This window comes from Uranotaenia lowii, chromosome 3 (assembly GCF_029784155.1).
Source record: "Uranotaenia lowii strain MFRU-FL chromosome 3, ASM2978415v1, whole genome shotgun sequence".
NCBI classification, from domain to species: domain Eukaryota; kingdom Metazoa; phylum Arthropoda; class Insecta; order Diptera; family Culicidae; genus Uranotaenia; species Uranotaenia lowii.
The window spans coordinates 13,836,566-13,863,376 of NC_073693.1; the positions used below are offsets into that span (position 1 = coordinate 13,836,566).

At 33.8% G+C, this 26,811-nt stretch overlaps 1 protein-coding gene across 1 annotated transcript in view; it reads left to right on the plus strand.

Moving 5' to 3' along the window:
- Positions 1–25,410, plus strand: part of LOC129755284 (midasin) — a 49,295-nt gene extending 23,885 nt beyond the window's left edge. The window contains exons 2-9 of the mRNA XM_055751708.1: positions 17,716–17,827; positions 17,966–18,062; positions 18,141–18,296; positions 21,487–22,521; positions 22,581–22,809; positions 23,288–23,505; positions 23,570–23,694; positions 23,764–25,410. Coding sequence (XP_055607683.1) covers positions 17,744–17,827; positions 17,966–18,062; positions 18,141–18,296; positions 21,487–22,521; positions 22,581–22,809; positions 23,288–23,505; positions 23,570–23,694; positions 23,764–23,967 — 2,148 coding nt within the window. The 5' untranslated portion in view covers positions 17,716–17,743 and the 3' untranslated portion in view covers positions 23,968–25,410. The remainder of the gene's footprint in view (positions 1–17,715; positions 17,828–17,965; positions 18,063–18,140; positions 18,297–21,486; positions 22,522–22,580; positions 22,810–23,287; positions 23,506–23,569; positions 23,695–23,763) is intronic.
- Positions 25,411–26,811: the final 1,401 nt, after the last annotated feature.

The following is a 26,811-nucleotide window of genomic DNA, read 5'->3' on the forward strand; positions in this document are numbered from 1 at the left end:
GGTGGGAAATCGAAAACTGGAAGCCGCTGAGACGACAAAGAGAGTTGCCGGTAGTTTCAGCAAAACCCTAACCTCTCTCTCCGAGATGCCGCAAAAAAGCTGGGTGTATCGTCTACAACCATGCATGAAGCCAAAAAACGAGCCGGACTATCGACTTATAAGAAGATAGTGACTCCAAATTGCGATGATAAACAAAATACTTACGACAGCCAAAGCGCGATCCCGAAGGCTGTTCACGACGATGCTGACGAAGTTTGACTGCGTGGTAATGGACGACGAAACCTACGTCAAAGCCTACAAGCTACAAGCAGCTTCCGGGACAGGAGTTTTATACGGCAAAAGGAAGGAGAAAGTTAGCAGATATTTTCAAGCACATGAAACTGTCAAAGTTCGCGAAGAAATATCTGGTTTGGCAAGCCATCTGTACCTGTGGCTTGAAAAGCAGCATTTTCATAGCTTCCGGGACTGTCAACCAAGAAATTTACTTGAAAGAGTGTTTGAATAAACGTCTGCTGCCTTTCCTGAAGAAACACGGTTGTTCCGTACTGTTTTGGCCGGATTTGGCATCTTGCCATTACGGTAAAAAGGCCATGGAGTGGTACGCCGCCATCAACGTGCAGGTGGTTCCCAAGGACAAGAACCCTCCCAACACGCCAGAGCTCCGCCCAATTGAGAAATACTAGGCTATTGTCAAGCGGAACCTAAAGAAGACCAAAAAAACTGCTGAGGACGAGCAGCAGTTCAATGCAAACTGACTTTCTGCGGCGAAGAAGGTGGACAAGGTGGCTGTACAAAATCTGATGGCAGGGGTTAAGCTTAAGGCCCGGCAATTCGGATTTGTAAAAGCAGAAGCCTAACTGAATATTTTTCTTGAATTTAATACTAATTAAACTTGAAAAAGAAATTTAATTTTATTTTTTGAATGAACTATTTCACCGATTTACACGCCTTTTCCCTTGAGCAAATTTTGACCGTATCACCCTTTACATACCAAATCAAAGATTTAAATTGTGGAAAATTTGAAAGATGTTCCACAGAAATTTTTATTATTGTGATTATGTACTAGGTAATAAACAAATATATAAATGTCGAGAATAAATTCTTGATTCTTGAATTAGCGCATCAAGCTTGAATTTGGTTTGCTAATATGTATATTAGGGTGTCCCAAAATTGCATAATTTCTGGGAATCTGGGGGCTCACCCTCCAAATAGAAGATTAGGATGTGCAGATTAAACTTTTGTATGGGGCCGACTAAAAAAAATCATGTTTAGAGGTTCCGCAAGCACGATCTTTGAAAAAAGTCCACTTTCAAAAGATTCGATTTTAAATAAGTTCTGGATCCAAAAATTTTCATATAATTGATATTATTTTTTAAATTTTGTTTGAGTTAAATACTACACGTAAAAAATGAAAAATGATTCAAACTTGCATCAAAATGAAAAACAAGCAAGCTATTTCCAAGAAAAAAAATTTTTTTGGTCCAAAAATTTTGAATTCAACTGACCAAAATGTGTACCAAGCGTAGAATATTTTTGATATCAATGCCATCAAAAGATGCGGATTTTTGTGCACTTAAACTTTGCTGAACAAAACATGTTGTTTGTATCATCGTGTGAAGAGCTATTCACGGTTTAATCCTCAATAAAAATCACAATTTAGGATATTTTTTATTTAATTTATCAAATTTGTCTTAATAAATACCTACTTTAAAATCAGAATACTTGCAAAAAAAGACTTTGATGGTTTGAGGGAGTCATCAGAAGGCCATATGCCAAATTTGAGCGAAATCGGACAACAGGAAGGGGTTGCACTGAATCTCAAGTGCGAAAAGGATTCTGAGACATAGTGTTCTAAAGAAGCATAAAAAACTGGTTTTTCATCATTCATTTATTTCTTTAAAAATCGATTGCTTGATTATCTAAATTTTATTAAAATTTGAATTAAGACTAACATTTCACCTGAAGACTGCAACTCGATTGGACTTAAAACAAAAAAGTTATGGCTGTTCAAAGATTGTATCTTTGTGGCAAATTGTCGTTTAACACACAATGAGTACATTTTACTCATCACGTTTTACAGGACAATTTGTAACAAAAATGCAATCTTTGAACAGCCATAACTTTTTTGTTTTAAGTCCAATCGAGTTGCAGTCTTCAGGTGAAATGTTAGTCTTAATTCAAATTTTAATAAAATTTAGATAATCAAGCAATCGATTGGTAAAGAAATAAATGTATGATGAAAAACCAGTTTTTTATGCTTCTTTAGAACACTATGTCTCAGAATCCCTTTCACACTTGAGATTCAGTGCAACCCCTTCTTGTTGTCCGATTCCGCTCAAATTTGGCATATGGCCTTCTGATGACTCCCTCAAACCATCAAAGTCTTTTTTTGCAAGTATTCTGATTTTAAAGTAGGTATTTATTAAGACAAATTTGATAAATTAAATAAAAAATATCCTAAATTGTGATTTTTACTAAGCATTGAACCGTAAATAGCTCTTCACACGAAGACACAAACAACACGCTTTGTTCAGCAAAGTTTAAGTGCACAAAAATCCGCATCTTTTGATAGCATTGGTATCATAAATATTTTACGCTTGGTACACATTTTGATCAGTTGAATGCAAAATTTTTGAACCAAAAAAATTTTTGATACAAGTTTGGATCATTTTTCATTTTTTACATGTAGTATTTAACTCAAACAAAATTAAAAAAATATAAAATATATCAATTATATGAAAATTTTTGGATCCAGAACTTATTTAAAGTCGAATCTTTTGAAAGTGGACTTTTTTCAAAGATCGCGCTTGCGGAACTTCTAAACATGATTTTTTTAAGTCGGCCCCATACAAAAGTTTGTTCTGCACATCCTAATCTTCCATTTGGAGGGTGAGCCCCCAGATTCCCAGAAATTATGCAATTTTGGGACACCCTAATGTATATGCAAACAATATGTTTTGCTCGAAATAGAATATCTTGATACTATTGTTTTTTTTTTCTTCTGATTCATCAATTTTTTTTTGGTGTAAGTAGAAGCTAAGTTTTTTGTGTAAAAATTTGAATGATTTTAAAATAAAACATCTGGACCTTAGTAGCTAAAAAAATTAAGCCTTGCTTGTTAGCGTTTTGAATAATTCCATGATATTTTTTGCCGAGTTTCTATAAACAAACAAACGTTATTTTTTTGAGATTTTTTTTATCCTATGGTTAACCACCTTTGAAAAGGCAGCCAAAAACGCTTAAAAAAAAAAACAAAATATTTCGAAATTTAATTATTGTACAACATCGAATATCTCTCTTGGAGTACACATTTGGTTCATGGTTAAGGTTGCAGATTACCCGGTTCTATCCGGGTTTGGCCGGATATTTGATACAAAATTTGGGAAAAGTCCGGCCCGGCCCGGTTGCCCGGATTCACTTTATTTGGGAAATAAAAACAACGAACGCCTCCAAAACACAATTTTTCTAGCAACTTTTACAAAAATTATCAGGTTTTTAGAAAGCCTAAAATACAATTCATGATCTGTCAATAAGTTTTAATGGAATTTTTTTTTTCATTTTTTTTCTAGATATTTTTTGAGTAATTTCTGAATTTTTAGAAAATTTACTCGGATATTGCCCGGACTTATGATCGTCACTTTTGAAATCAAATGCCAGGATTTTGCCAGGTTTTTATATAAAATTGCCCGGTTTCTCCGGCCCGGATACGTGCTGAAAAATGTATGGCAACCTTATTCATGGTTATTTGACATGAAACCATGAACAGAAACAAATAAACAGTTGTCGTTTCAAGTTAAATATTTTTGGACTTTCATTACATCTCTGGCCACTTTTGAATTGAACATTATTCTTGCCCATTAATATATTGAAGCTTAGTTGTGCTAAATCTAAATGCTTCCAAAAATCTAAGGGATTTATTGGCTCTTAAAACAACCAAAAAAAATTATGAGTTGTGTATAAATTTAGGGATTAACAAATTTTCATGATTTTTTTTAAATAAATAAAATTTTTAAATTTTTTTTTTTTTTTTTGTGGGAATTTGGAAGCAATTTTTTCAAAAAATATTTGTTGCACATTGTTGCACATAGAGAATTTGGATCCAAAACAAGTAACAAATAATATTTACAAAGACGTAAGGAAACCCAGGCGTAAAAAATTTGTTATATTTTGTTTTCTTTGTTGAATATATAAGATTTTTTTTTGTTCGGCCCACTAGCAAATCTTATTTCTTAAATTTCGCTCGCTTGTTACAGATTTTTGACAATCTTCAAAAAAGTATTGTTCTAGATCGATTTTTTTCTCGAATAGTGTGCTGGATACAGTTTCTTATATAATGTGGCAAATTTTCTTGAAATTATACCACATACTATTTAGAGTTATTTTACATACAATGCTTATGTTCATCGGTGTACAAATAGAGATGTTTAAAGAATCAAAGTAAGAGGTTGAATATTTGAAATTCAAGTTTGTTTCAACTTCTACCTCTATAATTTTGCATCCTCAATGTAAATTTGAAGCTCATCACAAAAAAATCACATTTTAGTTTTTCACGCGCCATAATTGTTTTAAAAATTATGAATTCATAAAATTTCTTTAAGAATTTTTAGCCAAGCTGATTTTTTCAGGGATAAATGAAAAATTAAAAAAAAATATCGTTTTCGGAAGAAATATTTACCAAGAAAACTTGGTAAATCCGATCAGTTGGCGCACACTTTTTCAGTCGTGACATTGATCACTTTTTAACTCTTTTATTTTGTCTTATCCATTTTTTCGATATTTATTATAGAGATTTGTTTAATCTGTATTGTCAATTTGGTAGGACAATTTGGTGGATTCAGATTTTTAGAAATTAAATAACAACACTTGATTAATTTTATGCCACTTAAACACGTTTTAATTGGAATGTCAGCTGACAAAATCGTACAAAAACATAGCACAATCATCTTGAGATTGAATTTAAATTAAAATCGGTATGTTGAGATCGTAGGTTTCGAAGTATAAAACAACAATAAACTTTTTCGGCTTTTGAAACAGCAAAAATAAAAGTTCTCCTAACGAAAATTGTCGTTCTTTTTCCATAGGAGCAGAGTGTTGCAGCAAAAACATGTTATCATCTGCCAGGAACCTTTCCACGAGCTGGAATGTTGTAGGATTCAATCGCTGGGATTTGTTTGAAGTTGGGTTTTTCAAAAGTTACCTCAGCATCGTCCGTACAGCTTATGAGCTTGGAAGTCAGTTATTGAACTTATTACCCATTTCTTCATAGGTATTCTAAAACACGCTCTGAGGCCTCGCATAGTAAGACAGTAGACGAAACCTTTGATCATGAGCAGCATATCGAGGGACTGAGATGGAGAGACAATTCTTTGTATTTGGAATGGTAATCATCAAAATTCCACAACTACTGCACAATTTGCAACTTCTGAGCACTGGTTTATCTCATTCTAACACAAACTTACTCATTCTCCCGCACAATTAGCCACAATTTACCACAATTCCAATCATTAGCTGCACAAATTGTGTGATCATTGGCGTATCTTCTCTCTCCATCCGGTCGCGAGAGATAATTAACTTGAAACTTACTTAGAAATTCAGATAAATTTCACTCGAACGTCTTTGTGTAATTCACTTCATCGGTCACTTAAGTGAATTTACTTGACCCATCACTTAAAATCAAATAACGTATGGCGAGAATTTACTACAGATGTCACTGACTTTTTAAGTGAAAATTATTTTGCGTGTAGAGAAAGAATATATTGATATTTTTCGGAATGGAATATTTTTGACATTTTCTGAAACATGTCAAAAATAAATAATGAAGAAATCACTGACTCAGAACTTTTTCCAATGTTTTGTCGCATTCTGTTGTTAAATTGGTCATGAAAAACGGCATGGCCGTCAAGGAAAAAATAAAAAAAAATCCTACACTTTAATCAAACGCGTCTATAAATTGAAAACAAAATATCTGACACTGCAGTGAGTACTTTTAATTTAATTCGAGTTAAAGAAGGTTAACCTACCAAGTAAGTTAAAACTACCCACTCAAAACTACGTACTTTGGGCTTAATGCTAATCAACACAGCTGTGAGTAGTACAGTGGGTAGTTTGATTTTGTCCGTGTACCTTCTCACAGAGATGCCAATATGCCTGACTTTTCAGAATTTGCCTGATTTTTTGAGGCTAAGCCTGACAACCTGATAAGCCATTGAATTTCCCTGATTTTGCCTAAATTTGGGAATGTGATGAAAAATGGGTAGTAAGGAACTGGATTAGTACCATTGCTGAAGTTAAAAAGTGAAAAAGTGGTGGAATTAAAGCAATCGAAAGATTCCCTTTAATTCTTATTTAAAAAAGCGAATTAAAAGGAATCTTTCAATTGCTTTGATTCAGTAGAATTATTCAACCAAGAAGGCTCACAACACATGTTAGAGTGAAAATGTGGAGCGATTCACCAGTTCCCTGATTTTTGTTAAAAAAAATGTTGGCAACCCTGCCTACTCATTCATGTAATTGAATTTAAATGACTCAAACCGACTACCTGGTGTTGAGGAGAACATCTTCAAGCTGGCCGCAAAGGTTGAGGATTGGAACTAGCCAAAATTTATATTTGACGTTCGATTTTTGACTGATATACTGGGCATTTCAGCGATATACACTTAGTAATGTACTTTCACATCTCAACTATTGAAAAGAATTTCTTTGTTGATAAGACGTGAATTCATTTCCTAGTATAGAATTCAACTTATGTTTTAATGTTTGTTTCTACAAAATGAAACGGTTTTCATTGACTGGAAAGGTTGCCTCGACATTTGATGCAATTTCTCTTCTATATTAAATATTCTTTTCAAAATAGTAAAATTATTATTGGAACATCAAAGATTTTGTCAGAAACTTATTTTATTAATCTTTTTGTATAATCTTTTTTTTTTTTTTACTTACTTACTTAATGATCCCGCGCCGATCCTCCGGTGCATAGGGCCGTGGTAAAAGACCTCCACTGTTGACGATCCGGAGCCAGCGTCTTCACCTGGTCCCAGTCAAGATTCTCGTCGACAGTTCGGATTTCAGCGGCTAGACTTCGCCGCCACGAATTTCTGGGTCTGCCTCTTCTTCGATGACCTTCTGGATTCCAATCTAGCGCCTCTCTGCAAATCTCGTTTTCATCTCTTCGCAGCGTGTGCCCAATCCATCTCCACTTACGTACCCGAATCTCGATTTCTAGCGCCTTTTGATGACACCGGCGATGTAGTTCCTCATTCGAGATCCAGTTGCCAGGCCACCAAGCGCGGATGATATTCCGCAGGCAGCGGTTTACAAATACTTGCAGTTTTCGCGTCGTTACCGCATATGTGCACCAAGTTTCGCACCCGTACAGCAATACGGATTTGACGTTTGAGTTGAAGATTCGGATTTTTGTTCGTAGAGAGATCTGGCGTGACCGCCAGATGTTTCGGAGACTCGCAAACGCAAATCGGGCCTTTCTGATCCGTGTTTCGATGTCTTTTCTGGTACCACCATCAGGCGTAATCTGGCTACCAAGATACTGGAAGCACTCCACTTTCTCAACTTGTTGCCCAGCTACCAGGAAACAGGAGGGATCTCCTGTGTTGATCTCCATCGACTTGGTCTTTCCGACATTGACTTTTTTTTTGAGATTGTAAAATTGTTATTTTTTGAGGCTAGTTAGATATTTTTAAAACAAGTCGGAATTTCGGGGTAATTTCGAAAATCATATTTGTTACAATTTTGTTTAAGTACATTTCAAAGAATCTGATTTGTAATAAATATGTATTCAAATGTTTCCTTGAAGTAAAACATAATACTTAGTTCGAATATTTATAAGTATATCAGAGAAAAGTAAGCAAATGAAAAAAGGTTTCGATACAGGTAGCTATTTTTCGTTTTTTTCGTTTTCTCACTTTTTATCAATTAAAATACTTATGCGTTTCACAAAATTTAACTTTAATTTATATTCAATTCTCGAGATTGTTGTCAATAAACCTCACTGTCAGTTAACTCACTGCCTCACTGTCAGGAAACATAAAAAGTATAGAAACATCAATAAAAAATGAGTCCTTTTTTAATTTTGTTTTTAAAAAAGTCTTCATTTTTTATATACATATCTATGTTTTTTTAAGTTTCACCATTCATATTTTTTAATTTTTTTTATTAAAGCCTTATTAGAGCTAGGTTTTTCAGTAGGAAACTTTAGGAGCATAGGAGGTGTAGGACATCACCCGTAATGCTGGCCTAGCATCTCCCAGGGTTCGCCTCTTACTAAGAGCCTTGACTTCCCTGGAAACATAATTCATGTTGTAAATCGTTTAAGGAGTCCCAAAGGAACACTGAGCTTAAATTGGAATGCTTGAAAGTGAAGATGATTGATTCCATGAAGTTAAGGAATGTGAGAGGTTTTATCGAGCGCAATACGAAAATTTCAATAGGATTAATAGGAGTTGCCGAGAATATATTTTCTCTGACTGATTCGTCCAATTGAATTATAAAAAGGCCTGGCTTTATTCCTTCAAGTTAAAAAGTTGCCCTCTGGTGAAATGAACAAAATACGGTGGTCAAATCGTGCGCAAAATATTTGGATCGCTAGCCAGAAACTTTTCGTTGACAAGTCTCGCCTGCATATTTCGGAGATAAACAAGGAAAAAATTAAAAATTTGATGTTTGGCACTTGAGGTGACTGACGATTGATCTGTGGAAGTTGCAAATCAGTCGAGTGACACGAGAAATGGCGAAATATTCAAAGAAGACTGCCTCCAAATTGCATAAATACACTGCATAGCACTTCAATGATCAACAATCAACAGAGTTGATTCTCTGTTTTGGGAGGATCTAAAGTCGTACCATAACGCGGAAACTGTAGTGGACTGTTAAAAGTGAAATATGTTGTTCTTGTGCCGAAGGAGGATAGTAAGCGAAATTTGTCATAGCAAATTTATATTGTTTAGTAGTTTTAAGGATGAGCTTCAGGAAACAGATAACGTTATCAAAAATCAAAAAGGATGGTTCATTTCATAGTATATATTGTGTATGATGCACGTGGTGCCGATAAACTATACTTAAAAACTTCTTCGTTGTACGCTATCACGTAAATCACTTTCCAGAGTGTTACAAAAATTTGCACATGCACACATTACATTACAAGGCAGCATCAGTAAAAATTTCATTTCTTTACATCCATGATTCAAAAGCTATTCACAAAACAAAGTATTGTATTTTTTCGAATACACTCTTGAGTAAAAATTCTTGAACTGAGATGAGTTTTTGAGGTTCTGATCTAAGCTAGTTGACCATAGCAGATCAATGTAATTTTATTGGAATTTTGAATTTTTTGTATAGAACAGAACATTTCAAGAGTTTTTCAGTTTCTTCGAAACAATTCTAGTTTTCAAAACTAGGTTTTTTGGTAACTTTTTATTTGGTTTAGCAACATTGTCCAGGGATCAAATGAATAATTTTAAACAAGACTTTATCTATTCAATAATGATTCGAAATTCATCACACCCATTTATTACACTACCGTAGATTCTTCCACCTCAAATACGACCATTCGAAACGCTCCGAATTATGTTTACTTTACTTCCGACATCTTGACACGAAAGCTTGAATTGATAGCTTATCCTATTTGTTGCGTGCTATGTTTGTACTGTACACTTACATCCATTCGTAATCCAATTAAGCTCGGTGATGAAGGAGCTACTGGCTGGCGTTGCTTTTCTGTAGTAAGATTGCTTCTTCTACTAACTGAAGGAAACATTCAGTAAGGTACTTACTCGGGGAAAAGAGGAATTTTCCAATTAAATTTGTATTCTAGTATGAATGGAGCAATCATCTGTTGTTTGTAAAGTTATCAAAATTTACACATACGACACATTTGGAAGTCGTTTTTCGTTGAATGTGATAACTTTTCCGAGTAGGTATGCATGCTTTATAACTGTTCAACAGCCCAATTCACTAAACTGAAATATCGATCAAATGGTTTACCTAGAACTGAAGACTGAGGCGAAGGCAGTAGATAAAAATGTGATAATAAAAGATACCACTATCAAAGGTTGGGACAGCTCTACGATACCAGCGTAAATTATGGAGGCATGGTAGAAAGAAACAATCGTGATATCACCATATCGATAATAATAACTTTCACTAATATTTATTATATTTTGTAGGTTTGTAGATAAAAAATACATTCGCTCCGAAAACTGCATTAGGTAATAGCTGTTTTCTACCACTTTGGATTAAATTTTTTCAACAGCTTGTTGTCTTATTTTAAGGAATTTCCGAAAAAGGGTTGCAAAGTGGGTGGCATTCCGTAAATTTATCATCACCATCCTAGTCAACCTGTTATGGTCGCTTTTGGCAACCGACTTCTTCTGTTGACCATCGCCTATTGGGGATAGTCCGGTGGCAATCGATTTTCCAAAGAAATTATCAAGAATTTCCTTCAAGGCTTCAACTAACTGACCCGGTATCGAATACAAGCTCGCCCAAACAAACGGACAGTAATTAATTGTATCGCAAACAAGCTAGGCAGCAATGTGCTAAGTAGAAAAGAAAAACAATCATTATTAATGCTCCGTTTCCATCTCTGCTTGAAAAAGGGGGGGGGGAAGCTGTTGTAGGATTTTTCAACTAGCTTATCTGGTGCTTCAAGTTCCAGTCAACGAGCTTTAAGACACTTTAAGATTGGAAGATGATTTGAAGAGTTTAATGTACGTTCTCGTCCTAACACGAGTATACGTTCAAATTAAGTAATGAAAAAAAGATATTTGTTTTTTTTAGTATTTCTTCATTCATTCCAACGTTTCGGCGTAAAGTTTTAACTAAGCATTAGGCACAATTTTCCCGTATGTTTAAATAACGGGGTGCTATTAAGCCTACCCCCATGTTATTACTTAGGACTATCGATAAGAACTCTGATTTTGTCGTGCTAAAGCTATTGAAGAGCTTTTTGGAAGACTTTTTTTTTGCTTGAATGACTGAGACAACTTTCAACATTTAAAATTATTAAATTTTAATAGAACATAAATTTTACAAAAGCTTAGCAACCCCTTTTGGATTTAGTCTTATTTTTGTCCTGTGATTTTTAATTTTTTTATGTTTATCTCATGTTTAATCTTTTTTTTCCCCATTCTGTCTAACTAAGGCTATGATGATTTAGAAACCGGGCAGTTACAAACGTGTGTATTTTAAAAATTATTCATTTGATCGAAAAACTTTCTATGGAGGAAATGAAGGTGTTAATATGACATTTTATGTTAAAATATAAAAAAATTATCAATGATTTCAAGAACTACTCTTACTTTTTCCATATAAACGGTCCAATGCACAATGGGAAAATTCGAACCCAAAATCTAAAAAAAACACGAAGGCGTCAGTTGAGGAGTCTGCAATAGCATTTATCACACGTAAAATTTTCTCAGAAACTCAAATCTGTCTCTGCATTTAACCGGAGCCATCTAAGTGGAGTGTTTTTTGACCTTATTTGCCCAGTATTGAGCTTTTTCCTTTATATGTTCTACCAACATAAAATTTTATGTGATTGAAATTCCATAGAATGAACTATAAGTATTTAATACTTAATTTTTTTAATGTGCTTATTTAAAAGTACGCGATCTGTTTTGCTCCCCTTTACCCCTCTGAAGAAGATGTGATTTTGTAAAATAATTGCTTTAGGGCTCTCTTGAAAGCCAATTGATTATTACATAATGAACATCAATTTAAAGCTTAAACATGGACTCAATCACGCCCAAAGTTTCAGATCTTTTGATTGCTTTGTGCTCAAGATATACAATTTTGTATAAGAATTTATCTTTCCAATAATTTCATTGATCAAATATCTTTGACATGAAAGTGGGATTAGTTGTAATGAATGTAGCCGCTGTAGGGTTTCACCAATCTCCAAGAAACAAGCACATCACATTGAAATGTTTCCCAACAATTTTCCGGCTTAAAAATTGTTTTGATCAAATTAAGTTTCACGAAGTTATGACTATTTCTTTTTATGGATAAAAAGGGCCAAATAAAGCTTCACTCAGATATCTCCGGTCTTACTCGACGGCAGATTTGAAATTTCTGAGAAAATTACACATAAGATAAGAAATGTTTTTGGCCTTTCAACATTCGAATTCGATTTTTTTGAGATTTAGGGTCGAAGTTTTCCTACTGTAAAATATTTTGACAATATTGTTATCAAAATCAAGGAGTTTGCTATTATTTTGAAATACATTTCTTTAAGATTTGTTGTCTCGAAATTTGAGAAACAGAGGTTTTTGAGAACAATTCTCAATTCAATTCAATAGATTCATTGCATAAAATGTTGAGTTAATTGTCGGAATAAAGAATTTCGTAATAAATCTGATAAAAAAGAAGTCCCTGAAAAATAATGCAATTTAAAAGAGTTAGACACTTTTAAATATTATAAGCATTCAAATTTGCAGTAAAAACCACTTAAATAAAACAAAATATTTATTATGAATTTTTGATTGACATCGTATATCATTTCTGAGGTACCGTCAAACGGGGCAACATGCAAAAGCAGGGTTAGATGCAACATTTGTATACCACAACATTCATTCAATTTTTATTTCAATACACTGTAGTAAAGTTATCATTGAATGATAACAAATTGATGATGACATAGTTTTCAACATCGTGAAAGAGTTTTTTGAAGTTTTTGATTCTCATAAAAAATTTAAAAAATCCAGCAATAGATGTACAAATTTTGACATTTTTCGATGCCGTAAAAAACTTTACCAACACTGTTGGTGTATACATATTTTTCGGACAATCACCAAATTTTTTTAAATAAAAATTACTATAATTCAGTTAGCTGACTGGGGCAAAATGCAACAAAATGCAAATCAGAACTAAATCTCATAAATCGCGTTTCCATGTGCCGGGATATGATTGTATTGCATTATGCGTTTGTTAGTATTAAAATTTCATCAATCCTAACATTTATTTACATGATTTAAGATAATAGAATATTTAGTTGTATTTTTACCTCTAAATGTATGCATTAGATTAACACTTTTTTCTTAAAAACATTTTTGACAGAAAAAATGTAAAATTTAATTCGAACAAAACCAAAAATTACTGCAATTGGTGCTTTATGCGTTATGACATCACAAATATATCAAAAACATTAAGCTACGGTTTGAACGTTTTCATTTGATTTTTCATTAATTACAGAATTTGTTGCAACTTACCCATTTTTCTTAGTAGGGTGAAAATCACATGATTTTGTAAATTTAAAATTACTGGTAAAACCAATGATTTTTCTGACTACGTCAGTTTGGTGTCCCATCAACCTTAAAACTTTTGAAGTACAAGAGGTATGATTATCTGTAAGCATTAAGATTTTAGAAGGCATTGAAGTTGAAAAGTGTTGCATGTTGCCCCAGTTGACGGTACAACTTAGGTTTGTTTTTTGTTCACATGAAATGTAATGCAAGAACCTCGAAATATTTTTAAAATACATTTAAAATACATAAAAAATTTTAACTTTCAGTACATCTCTGATGATTTTTGAATGAAAATTTTGATTTTACAAACCTTCTTGTAAAATCATAACACGTTGCGCTAATTCAGGACTCTATAAATCGCTTCCGAATTTTTTTTTGGCAGTAAAAACAAACTAACAAAATTATTGGAGGTATAAAAATTTGAAATTTCCATACAAATTTTGCAGAGGACTTATGAACGAAAATGGAGCAGGAGGAGATTGAGCGGATCAATTGTGGCACAATCCAATATATTTTCTAGTTATGTATGAATCGTTTTCTTTTTTTGTCAAAATCTTGGTGTTAAAATTAGTCAATGAACGTTTCGTAAAGAAACCCGTTACGAAAAATGTTTTGTTCTGACGTAAGAACCTATTTGCCATAGAAGGAAACTTAAGATTATGTTTAACCATTAGCACAAAAAAACGCGCGATAAAACTAGAATACCTAAAACTGTAGTTAGATGCATATTTTAGAGTAGAAAATATTTTAAAAAGCCTCATTTCATCAGTAAACATTCCAGTTTACATGATTCAGTATTATTTTTGAAATATTTTTAATTCAAGTCATTCTGTGCAACGCTGGGTTAGAGGACAAAGATTGTCGAAATCCAAACAATTTTTTTTATTTCATTTTTTTTTTCAAATTTTGTCTTATTTTTGTCATGTGTTTTTCTAGTTTTTTTTTATCAAAGTTTAATTCTGAGATAGTATTCCTTTTATTTTTATTCCATGTTAGATCTTATTTTCTTATTTTTCCCCGTCTTGTCTAACTAATTTCTTGCTTTGATTCATTTTTTCTCGTCTTATTTTAGTCTTCTTTTTGCCTCAGCGTTTGGCTCTTTTTGTCTCATGTTCTGTTCTCATTTTTGTTTCACCTATCTTTCATTTTCTTTAAATTTTTTTTCTGCCTTATTTCTGGTTTGGGTTTCTCTCGTATAATCCAGCTTTGAGTTCGATAATTGTCTCATTTTACCCATACTTTTCTTTATCCTTTTGTTTTAAATATTTTTAGGTGCTTTGGCCTCATGCTAGCTTTTATTGGTATTTTTTTTTTTAATTTTCGTAACTTTTGTTCCTCATTTTTTTCTGATTCAGCTTAATTTTGCATAACTTCTGTTTCATTTTTTCCCATATTAGTCTCATTTGTTTTTTTTTCCTTTTTTGACTTTTTTTCAGTTTTGTTTCGTGTTTGTCTTGCCCTTACCTTAAATTGTTTTCATTTTTATTCAGTTTTGGTCTCATTTCAACTGAGATAATTTACGATTCAATTTAATCCCGTATTGGTTTCAATTTTTTTTTTTTTTCGTTTCTTTTTTATCTTTTTTATCTCTCATTGACTACTAGAACGTGGCCATGGCCGTAGCTTATTAGACTTTGCACAAATTTGATGGCCTTAATCAATCACGAATAAGCGACCCTTGGCAATGTGGAACTTGTTCTGCATAGCCACGCTATTGATTGTGAATTTCGAAGCATTAAATGATTGGATATAATTTAATGTTATATTTTTGTTGAAACCATAAATGATTGTTCTATTTTTGAAAAATGAAATTGATGAATTTCGGGTTTAAAAATGTAATGTGAGTTTGAGTATTAACACACTCTAGGATAAACTATCTTTTGTTTTTCGCTTTATCTCATTCCTGTTTCATTTTCGAGTCATCTGTATTTTTTACTCTCCGTTTTAACTCATTTTTTTATGATTTTTCTCTCATTTCTTGTTACATTTTCTTCTTTTTTCTAAGTTTTTTCTCATTCAAACACATTTTAAATATTAGAATTTTTGTATCATTCTTCGCTTATTTTGGTCCCATTTTTGTCTTAATTCTCTCCATATTTTTTTCAAAAGTTTTGTCATGTTTATGTCTGGCTTGTGTCTTATTTTTCTTACACTTTTGTTTCGTAACAATCATACTTTAGGTCAAGTTTTAAACACGTGCTGTTCTAGTTTTGATTTATTCTTGCCTTGGTTTTGTCTCTTGGTTGTGTCCATTGTTACATTTTTGACTTATTTTTCTCAATTTTCGTTTCATTTTTGTTTTTTTTTTTCCTTGTAGCTGCTGGTTTTTGTGCTCTTTTTGTTTGATATATTTTACATTTTTTTAATTTTTTTATGTTTAACAAAGTTTTCATTCTTTAATATGTTTTTTTTTATATTTGCATTGTTTTTCTGTCCTATTTTTCAGCATTTCTATTTCATAATCAATTTTTGTCCCAATTTTCTTTTTTTTTTCAATTTTATTTCAATCTTATTAAAGTTGATTTTTGTCTTAGTTTTGACTCATTTTGATTTTAATTTGACCTGATTAGTTTCATTTCAGGTTTTATACATTTCTATCTTATTTTTGTTAATTTTCTTACTTTTTTGTCTAAATTCGTCACATTCGTCTCATTGTTTTCTCCATTTATTCCTAGTTTTTTTTTTTAATTTTTTTATCTTTTTTGTCACTTTTTATTCCTCTTTGATTAAACTTTTGTGTCAATTTTCCTCATTGTTTGTCTTATTTTTGTTTCAATTTTGGTCTCACTTTTGTCGTATGTTTTTTTTTGTTTGGTGTTCTTGTCATTTTTATCTTATTTATGACTTTTGTTTTCTCTATTGTTTCTTCAATATAATATCTTTGTAAATGATTTAAATTTTTAAAATGTAACCCAATTCAGGCAACACCCATTTAGTTGCCTGAATTGGGTTACATTTTAAAAATTTACTCCTTTTGTCTCATGTCCTTATTATTAACAATGTTTACCTTGATTTTTGTTTCATGTTGTCTAATTTGTATTTCATTAGCGTTTCAGTTTGTCTAACTTCTGTTCCTTTTGCGATCATTTTATGTTTCTTTGTTATATCATAGTGTGTCATTACAGTCAGTTTAGTTCCTTTTTTGTTTTATTATTGTCGTTCTCATTTCATTTTTCATCTTGGTTTTGTTTTTGTCTCAATGTTCTCTGATTTTGTGTTTAAATTTTTTCCTTCTTCTAGCTTTTGTTTTATCTGTTCTCCTTTTTTGGTGAATTTTTTTGAAATTTTTTTTGGCTCATTTTGGTTTTATTTCGTTTTTCCATACTACCTTAACGTCATCCTTAGTTTTGTGTTATATATATCAGAAACTTTTTTTCAATTATCTTTTTTTTTTAACCTGATTTTTTAATTACGGTTGCATTTGAAGCCAGACAATTTGTGAATTTTTTTCTGGTTTCTGTTTAATATTTGTCCCATTTTCTAAAAATTTGTTTATATTTGACCCATTTTGGTTCATTGGACATTTCATCTCATTTTGTATCTTTTTATTGTTTCAGATATTTTTGTCGCGGATTTTATTCCGCGTTTGTCTTATTTTTGTTTTATTTTTGTTTTTTTCTTCTCATTCAAACTGTGCCATACTCTTTATCATTTTTACTAATTTTGTTCATATGTGGCTCATATTTGTCTATTTTTGGCTCATTTTCGTCTCATTGTGGTCTCATTTTTTATTTATTTTGGTTCATTTTTGTCTCATACGTCGTTTCACTAAAATTTCGTACGTAATTTACCTCGTTTTAATATTTCATTTAAAACTTTCATGGCTAACCTTGGCTATAACCTTAACGTTTTTTCTATTTTTTTTCTCTAAATATTGTCTTACTTCATTATTAAAATCCAATTTTTAGAACGTTTTTATATTTTATTTTCGTTCGATTTGAAGTTTTTTTTCAATTATTTGTCTTAGTTTTGTTCAAATTGTCTTCTTTATTTCTCATTTCTGTCTCTTTTTGTCTCATTTTTGTTTCATTTTGTTCCATTGTTATCTCATTTTGTTCTCATTTTTTACTTTTGTTCTTATTTTGGTCTAGTGTTCTATATCTCAATGTTGTCTGATTTTTTATCTGTTTTTTGCCTAATCAACATTAGGCAAAAAATAGATAAAAATGAGACAAGATTGAGACATTGAGAGTTTTTTTTTTTCATCATTTTTAATCTTATATATCTGTTCTTGAGTCTCATTTTTCAATTTTTGTTATTTTCACTACACATATTTATTTACACATTGGTTTGTGTAAGACTGCTTTTTATTGAATTTTTCTGTAGTCGTTTTAATCCTTAATGTCTGACAAAAAATGAGTTTCAGAATTCATCGGCTCTTATGCTACCGAAACATTCTTCAGCTGACATTCTTCTCAACATGATTCAATATCCGTTTCTTCATTCTCCTCTTTTTCAGATCAGATCATCAACAAACCGAAACCATAATGAATCTAATATTGATCTACGGTTCGCTGGCGCTTTACATGGGGGTATCGATGGCATCCCAACATTCACCTTACTCGTTACAGGTGGGTATTTCTAAATTACTCCCTCCGTGCCTTATTTTTTTCTACTTCCGATTCCGATAAGCGTGGAATTCTAATCGACTTTGCGCTATGATTCGTTTAATCTCCCCCATAATGGAATGGAACCCCCCAACTCAACAGGCGGCCATTGATTCGCTCCATCGGCGTGAGGCCGAACTAGCCCTCCGAGATGAGGCAACTGGTGAGCAATTGGATGACGAAGGATACTGGCTAGAACGTAAGTATATTTCTTCACACCTTGGGAGTAGGGGTGGGTGAGGAAATTAAAATTCTTCTCTTGCTTTGCCGATGGCAGCCTCTGAGGACAAACCGGCGTTCCGACCCAATCGCCAGAGACTGAACAGGATTCTGGCCAACTACCTACGGCGAGATGACGACATGGACGAGGCCCCGGATTACGATCCGTACGAACTGGAGGCCCGGAAGAGGTCATTTTTCCGGGAGCGAGACGGTAGGTTGAATCGTTTTTTTAGTACTTTGATTTTATTTTTCCCTGCCGGCAAAACCATGGAAACAACCTTGTTATTTTTTTTCCTGGCGCAATCCCAGCCTTCATTGTGTTGTTTGATGAAATTTCACCAGACATGAGGCGGCAGCATCCATTTTAATCTAAACTTCATCCATTCGGAACAATGTTGGACCAGATATGGGTTCGCTTTTCCTCGAAATTTCACATTCACTCAACCAAATGGAACTCACGAACAATCGGAGTCAAACGTTTAGTGAAGTCATGCGGAAAATCCGACGCCTCCAAATTGCCCGGTTCCATTTTGGGCCAACAGAAAATGCCGATGAAAATGTCAAAACCATTTTAAGCGTTTTTTAACACCATCCCACACCGGTCTGGAAAATTCCTGACCAATCGACAAAATTGTTCCTCGAAAAAGGTTAAGGGATGAAAATAAACCAAATCGTTGGCTCAATACAAATTAAAAATATGCGAATTGCTTTCCTTGCCAGACATCCACAAAATATTTACAAAAGGCGCTGAAAAAACAAAGACAAAAATGACAAAAAATGACAAAAATGACTAAATTAACAAAAATGACAAAAATGACAAAAAATGACAAAAATGACTAAATTAACAAAAATGACAAAAATGACAAAAAATGACAGAAATTACAAAAATGACAAAAATGACAAAAATGACAAAAATGACAAAAATGACAAAAATGACAAAAATGACAAAAATGACAAAAATGACAAAAATGACAAAAATGACAAAAATGACAAAAATGACAAAAATGACAAAAATGACAAAAATGACAAAAATGACAAAAATGACAAAAATGACAAAAATGACAAAAATGACAAAAATGACAAAAATGACAAAAATGACAAAAATGACAAAAATGACAAAAATGACAAAAATGACAAAAATGACAAAAATGACAAAAATGACAAAAATGACAAAAATGACAAAAATGACAAAAATGACAAAAATGACAAAAATGACAAAAATGACAAAAATGACAAAAATGACAAAAATGACAAAAATGACAAAAATGACAAAAATGACAAAAATGACAAAAATGACAAAAATGACAAAAATGACAAAAATGACAAAAATGACAAAAATGACAAAAATGACAAAAATGACAAAAATGACAAAAATGACAAACATGACAAAAATGACAAAAATGACAAAAATGACAAAAATGACAAAAATGACAAAAATGACAAAAATGACAAAAATTACAAAAATTACAAAAATTACAAAAATGACAAAAATGACAAAAATGACAAAAATGACAAAAATGACAAAAATGACAAAAATGACAAAAATGACAAAAATGACAAAAATGACAAAAATGACAAAAATGACAAAAATGACAAAAATGACAAAAATGACAAAAATGACAAAAATGACAAAAATGACAAAAATGACAAAAATGACAAAAATGACAAAAATGACAAAAATGACAAAAATGACAAAAATGACTAAATTAACAAAAATGACAAAAATGACAAAAAATGACAGAAATTACAAAAATGACAAAAATGACAAAAATGACAAAAATGACAAAAATGACAAAAATGACAAAAATGACAAAAATGACAAAAATGACAAAAATGACAAAAATTACAAAAATTACAAAAATGACAAAAATGACAAAAATGACAAAAATGACAAAAATGACAAAAATGACAAAAATGACAAAAATGACAAAAATGACAAAAATGACAAAAATGACAAAAATGACAAAAATGACAAAAATGACAAAAATGACAAAAATGACAAAAATGACAAAAATGACAAAAATGACAAAAATGACAAAAATGACAAAAATGACAAAAATGACAAAAATGACAAAAATGACAAAAATGACAAAAATGACAAAAATGACAAAAATGACAAAAATGACAAAAAATGACAAAAATGACAAAAATGACAAAAATGACAAAAATGACAAAAATGACAAAAATGACAAAAATGACAAAAATGACAAAAATGACAAAAATGACAAAAATTACAAAAATGACAAAAATGACAAAAATGACAAAAATGACAAAAATGACAAAAATGACAAAAATGACAAAAATGACAAAAATGACAAAAATGACAAAAATGACAAAAATGACAAAAATAACAAAAATGACAAAAATGACAAAAATGACAAAAATGACAAAAATGACAAAAATGACAAAAATGACAAAAATGACAAAAATGACAAAAATGACAAAAATGACAAAAATGACAAAAATGACAAAAATGACAAAAATGACAAAAATTACAAAAATGACAAAAATGACAAAAATTACAAAAATGACAAAAATGACAAAAATGACAAAAATGACAAAAATGACAAAAATGACAAAAATGACAAAAATGACAAAAATGACAAAAATGACAAAAATGACAAAAATGACAAAAATGACAAAAATGACAAAAATGACAAAAATGACAAAAATGACAAAAATGACAAAAATGACAAAAATGACAAAAATGACAAAAATGACAAAAATGACAAAAATGACAAAAATGACAAAAATGACAAAAATGACAAAAATGACAAAAATGACAAAAATGACAAAAATGACAAAAATGACAAAAATGACAAAAATGACAAAAATGACAAAAATGACAAAAATGACAAAAATGACAAAAATGACAAAAATGACAAAAATGACAAAAATGACAAAAATGACAAAAATGACAAAAATGACAAAAATGACAAAAATGACAAAAATGACAAAAATGACAAAAATTACAAAAATGACAAAAATGACAAAAATGACAAAAATGACAAAAATGACAAAAATGACAAAAATGACAAAAATGACAAAAATGATAGAAATGTCAAAAATGTCACAAAAATGTCACAAAAATGACACAAAAATGACACAAATTTGATACAAAAATCCCACGAAAATCACACAAAAATGGCACAAAAGTGGCACAAAAATGACACAAAAATGGCAAATTTAGACTTAAATTTGGCAAATATTGAGCTTTTGATAAACTTCAAAATGAAGACCATAATATTACACAATTGAAGCAATACTTAAAAAATTTCGGCAAAGATAAGAAAGCGTCAATAATTTTACAGTTAATTTTTCTAATTTTTGAATTTAATTCATATCTATAAAAATAAACAAAACAAACAAATTTAATTCATATGTTTGTTTTTTATCCTAAGCTCTCGGTGACATGTCCGGCTACCCGAGCGTCTTCAGGGAGCGTGAAATGAGCGAAAAGTCCTTCCCGCGACCAGATATGTCGGCCGAATTCCTGAAAGAAATCGACCGGCAGGCAAACATCGAACGAGAAGAGAAATACCTGAACCAACTTCGGTCCCTGTGGGATAAATACCAGCAGCAAGAGAACGAAATCGAACAGGACCTCTTTGACCCGGACGAGCAGAGAGCTGCCGAGGAGGCTGCATACTTTGAGAAACGCCAGGGCTACCCAACCAGATCACAATCAGAAGCCGCCGAAGCGATGTTCTACGCACCTCCGATGGAAGAGAGAAAACGCACCATGCCGATGCTACCGTGGTTGCCAGCGTCACGGAAGAAGCGATTCCCGGTTGCCAAACGATCTCCGAAACCGGAAGCTAGTGGCACTTCGGGAACCGAAGACAAAGTAGCAAAGGACTTGCAAGCACTGTTTGGAGCACCAGCAGAGGAGAAGAAAAAGCGATCAAGTGAACCGGAGGTGGAGAAGAAACCGGACAATGTAGCGAATAATACCAAGAGCCACGAGAAGCGGCAAGCGAGTGAGGAACGCGATGATCATGAAGATTCTGAAGAGGGTCACGAAGACGATGAACACGATCATGAGCACGATCACGATCATGACCACGAACATGATCATGACCACGAAGAGGACTCCGATGAGGAGTTCGAGGGAGAGGATGATGACAAGAAAAAACGCTCGGTAAAGAAACGAGCAAATCTAGAGGTCATCAAGGAAGACCAGATTCTGCCTGGAGATATTGGAGAGTTCAAGGCAAAAAAGTCCATCCAATGGAATAAGTATTTTGGAATTGATCGCAGGAAGAAGAGTGGTCATGATAGTGGCTCTTACCCGTTGAGTTTCTACAAAACGTACGACGAGGATCGGCGGAAGAAGAACATCAACCAGGAAAAGCTGGACAATATGGATCATAAGCTGAAAACAATCGAAGATATGATACTGGATCAAACCGTGAAATACACTGGAGATCATGAAGGTAGGTTGAAGTTCAAAAATCAGTCTGAGTTTTGCAACTTTTATTTTCACTTAACCTAGGCGGACTAGTGGAACCCGGTGAGCTGCAGAAGCTGAAGGACAAGGTAGTGTCTCGGCTGACTACCGCTTACAATATCGAAAAGATGCGCCGCACCCTGGACAAGCTGAAGCAATCGGTTGGAGAAGATGAAGCGGACAATGAAATCGATACCGATAAGCGGGACGACAAGAAGGAAAAGGCAAAGCGGGTGGCCGTCAAGAAGGAAAAAGCCGAATACGATCACAGCCAGTAAGTTTCATGCAACTCTTCGAAACGTTTTTAAATAGGTTAAATTAGGAAATTTATGTAAACACGGTACTCTGAGATGAAAAAATCCTTGGAAAAACTTCCGATGAGAGCTTGCATATTGATAACGGCTGAAGCCTTAATTAACCTCAATCAACCTTAATCTTACTCCATAGCAGTCTTGCGTTGCTCCGGAAGGTTCGCTTATCTTTGCAAATTAAGAATCGTGGATTGCTATTGAAGATGATAAAAGCCAACTTGTTCTGTTGCTGTTCTGATTCGAGCTTGTCATGTTCACATATTTTTCTGAATTTTCTCGCTCATCAATATGAAACACGATTCTAAGCAATCAATATTTGAAAATGCAATTTCGATTTGAAATCTACGAGTTTTTAAATCATACTCCTATAAAATATTCACATCCGAGTACTGTGTATACTCGGTACGGTAACGTACAAAATAAATTTCCGGTCGATTTCAGACACATGCTGGAGGAACCGCTGAACAAGGGTAGTCACAGTGAGGTCGAGAACGACTTCGACGAGCTGGACGACGACAAGAAGAAGAAAAAGAAGAAGCGGATGATCAAACGGTTCCAGGAGATTTTCCAGAATGAGACCCCGGACTTCGAGGATGAGCAGGGCGCGGGACATTACGCTCCACTAGGCGAAGGATACGGTCGGAGTTTGGGTGCTGTTGGTGAGTTTTTGTAGATTCTAAAGTTTTATCGGACTTTTAATTCGTGTTTTCGATTTTACCTCAGAAATGACGGAATGCCCTTTACTGGATGCCCTGGAGCGTAGATGTCGTGGAGTTGACGTTTTAACCGGTGATGTTTATCAGGATCTGCTGCCGGCTTGTGGAGCTCACCAGTTATGCTACCTTTGCGTAAGTTCATAGAAATCACTGAATTTTGATATTGACTCTAAAATATTCAACACCGATCTTTTCCTACAGGGAACGACTCAGACCGTTTGCGACTTCCAGTATCTGGCCGAAACGGACGCCATCTGCGAGGGTCAATCCGGATGTCAGTCGACGGCGCGATCGGCACTCATGATACTGCGAGGATTCCCGGGACCTCAGTTGGGACCTCGCGAGTGCGCCAAGAATCCCTGCCTATACCGAGCGATGCTCGAAGTCGGTGTCAGTGGAATGTAATTGTGCTCACAGATGATCGATACAGCTAAAAGCACTAAACAGCCTAAGTCATGAGTGCAATTTTCGTTTCGTCTACCAATGATCTCTTACGCATTTTAACTCGTCTCTATGTTGAATAATTGTAAATCAATATAAAACTTATAACAATTTATCACCATCTATCGGAGTATTACAGCTCTGCTCCGCCATTTGGTTGTGGTCGTTTGAGGGCCGCGATTCATGTCTGATAAAAAAAAATAAAGCGAATATCCAGCCATCATTTGGATCCCATGTGTGTGTCCCCACAATCATAAGATCTAGATTTACCGGTCAATGTTCAGTACATCATACTTCGGGAATAGAATATTTGCATTCATCCAACCTGAAAGTGTTTGTTTGTACTAAAACTTTGCCAACTGAATGCCACTGTTGGAATGAGATTATTTTTATACGATATTTTTGTGCGTATTTACGTTCTGTTTTTGAAAATTATATTTGTATAAAATCGTTGCTTACACTTATTCATTACCTGTTATAGTCAACCAATTAACGCATGTCTCTAGAGCTAGAAATATGATTCAAGCCGTTTCGTTCCACCGGATATGTGTGATGAAATTCGTTGTCATCTGTACTGAGAGAAACAAGAATATCTAAATTAACTGTCTTGGAAGATCCTACAAATATTGTACTATTAAACACAAACCAACACACATCACTTCCTTGTAAGACCGAATTGATACCAACAAAAGGAAAACTTGTGCGATGAAATTAATTTGACAATAATGGAATAAGAAAAATGTCTCCAAAATCCCCATATGGAAAAAGTGTGCAGAAAAAAAAATCAGCAAAGCAGAAAACACAAAACTAAACCATGCATCCTAAGAAAGAAATTGAGAGCAGCTATCTAGAACCTGAATTGAGCAAGAAAGTGCACCAGAAGCCATCAGTTTTAAATCTACCGTATTTTAAACAGTCTACTTTATTAGTGGTGAGTGTAGAAAAGTTGACGGATCAACAGCATATAAATACTGCAAACTAAAAAAAAACACGTACACGTACAGCCATTCAAACCAACAAACACACACCCAAATCATCTCAGCACAACACAAATACCCAAAAAAAAAACACTCACAAAACAGCTTTGAGGTGGGCGTTTTTAAGTATTCGTGAAACAACTCTTACATGTTTAGGGTATTATTATTATTTAATGAAAATAATAAAAACACACAAACAAAATGTGACCGCAAAGTGTGGCACGCTTCTGCAAGATAGACAAGAAACTAAACAGAAAAAATAGAAAGGACAGTGGAAATGGTCAGTGCAGAAATAAAAACAAAACGAATCTATATCTATATATATTATATATACACAAACACAAACAAGGAAATACTATGAAATACCTAATATATAAAAAAAACATTAAATCAGTATTTGTTGAAACTAAATAAAACCAAAAACACTCTAGCTGGTGTGCGTTTTTCTTCTGTTTAAATGATAATATTATCCTTGCTTTCGCATCACCCCAGAAAACTCAGACAGCCATAACACTTAGGTCGTAACAAAAGACGACTTGCGACAGGTCAAGTCCAACTGAATTTATGCATAACATCAAAATTACATCATTTTTGGCCCTCAGAGTTAAAAAGGCGTATTTTAAACCATACTCGGAGCAATTTTGAGATTTTTCGAATTGTGTTTTAACATTTTTTACTTGAAACTTGAACACTAAATTAGTTTTCAAGATCTGAAATTTTAACTTTATTTTTATAAGCTATATGTCTTTTAAATTATGGAAAAATAAAAAAAAAACGTTTGAAGGGAGCTCTCCTTTCCCCAGACAGACAGACAGACAGACAGACAGACAGACAGACAGACAGACAGACAGACAGACAGACAGACAGACAGACAGACAGACAGACAGACAGACAGACAGACAGACAGACAGACAGACAGACAGACAGACAGACAGACAGACAGACAGACAGACAGACAGACAGACAGACAGACAGACAGACAGACAGACAGACAGACAGACAGACAGACAGACAGACAGACAGACAGACAGACAGACAGACAGACAGACAGACAGACAGACAGACAGACAGACAGACAGACAGACAGACAGACAGACAGACAGACAGACAGACAGACAGACAGACAGACAGACAGACAGACAGACAGACAGACAGACAGACAGACAGACAGACAGACAGACAGACAGACAGACAGACAGACAGACAGACAGACAGACAGACAGACAGACAGACAGACAGACAGACAGACAGACAGACAGACAGACAGACAGACAGACAGACAGACAGACAGACAGACAGACAGACAGACAGACAGACAGACAGACAGACAGACAGACAGACAGACAGACAGACAGACAGACAGACAGACAGACAGACAGACAGACAGACAGACAGACAGACAGACAGACAGACAGACAGACAGACAGACAGACAGACAGACAGACAGACAGACAGACAGACAGACAGACAGACAGACAGACAGACAGACAGACAGACAGACAGACAGACAGACAGACAGACAGACAGACAGACAGACAGACAGACAGACAGACAGACAGACAGACAGACAGACAGACAGACAGACAGACAGACAGACAGACAGACAGACAGACAGACAGACAGACAGACAGACAGACAGACAGACAGACAGACAGACAGACAGACAGACAGACAGACAGACAGACAGACAGACAGACAGACAGACAGACAGACAGACAGACAGACAGACAGACAGACAGACAGACAGACAGACAGACAGACAGACAGACAGACAGACAGACAGACAGACAGACAGACAGACAGACAGACAGACAGACAGACAGACAGACAG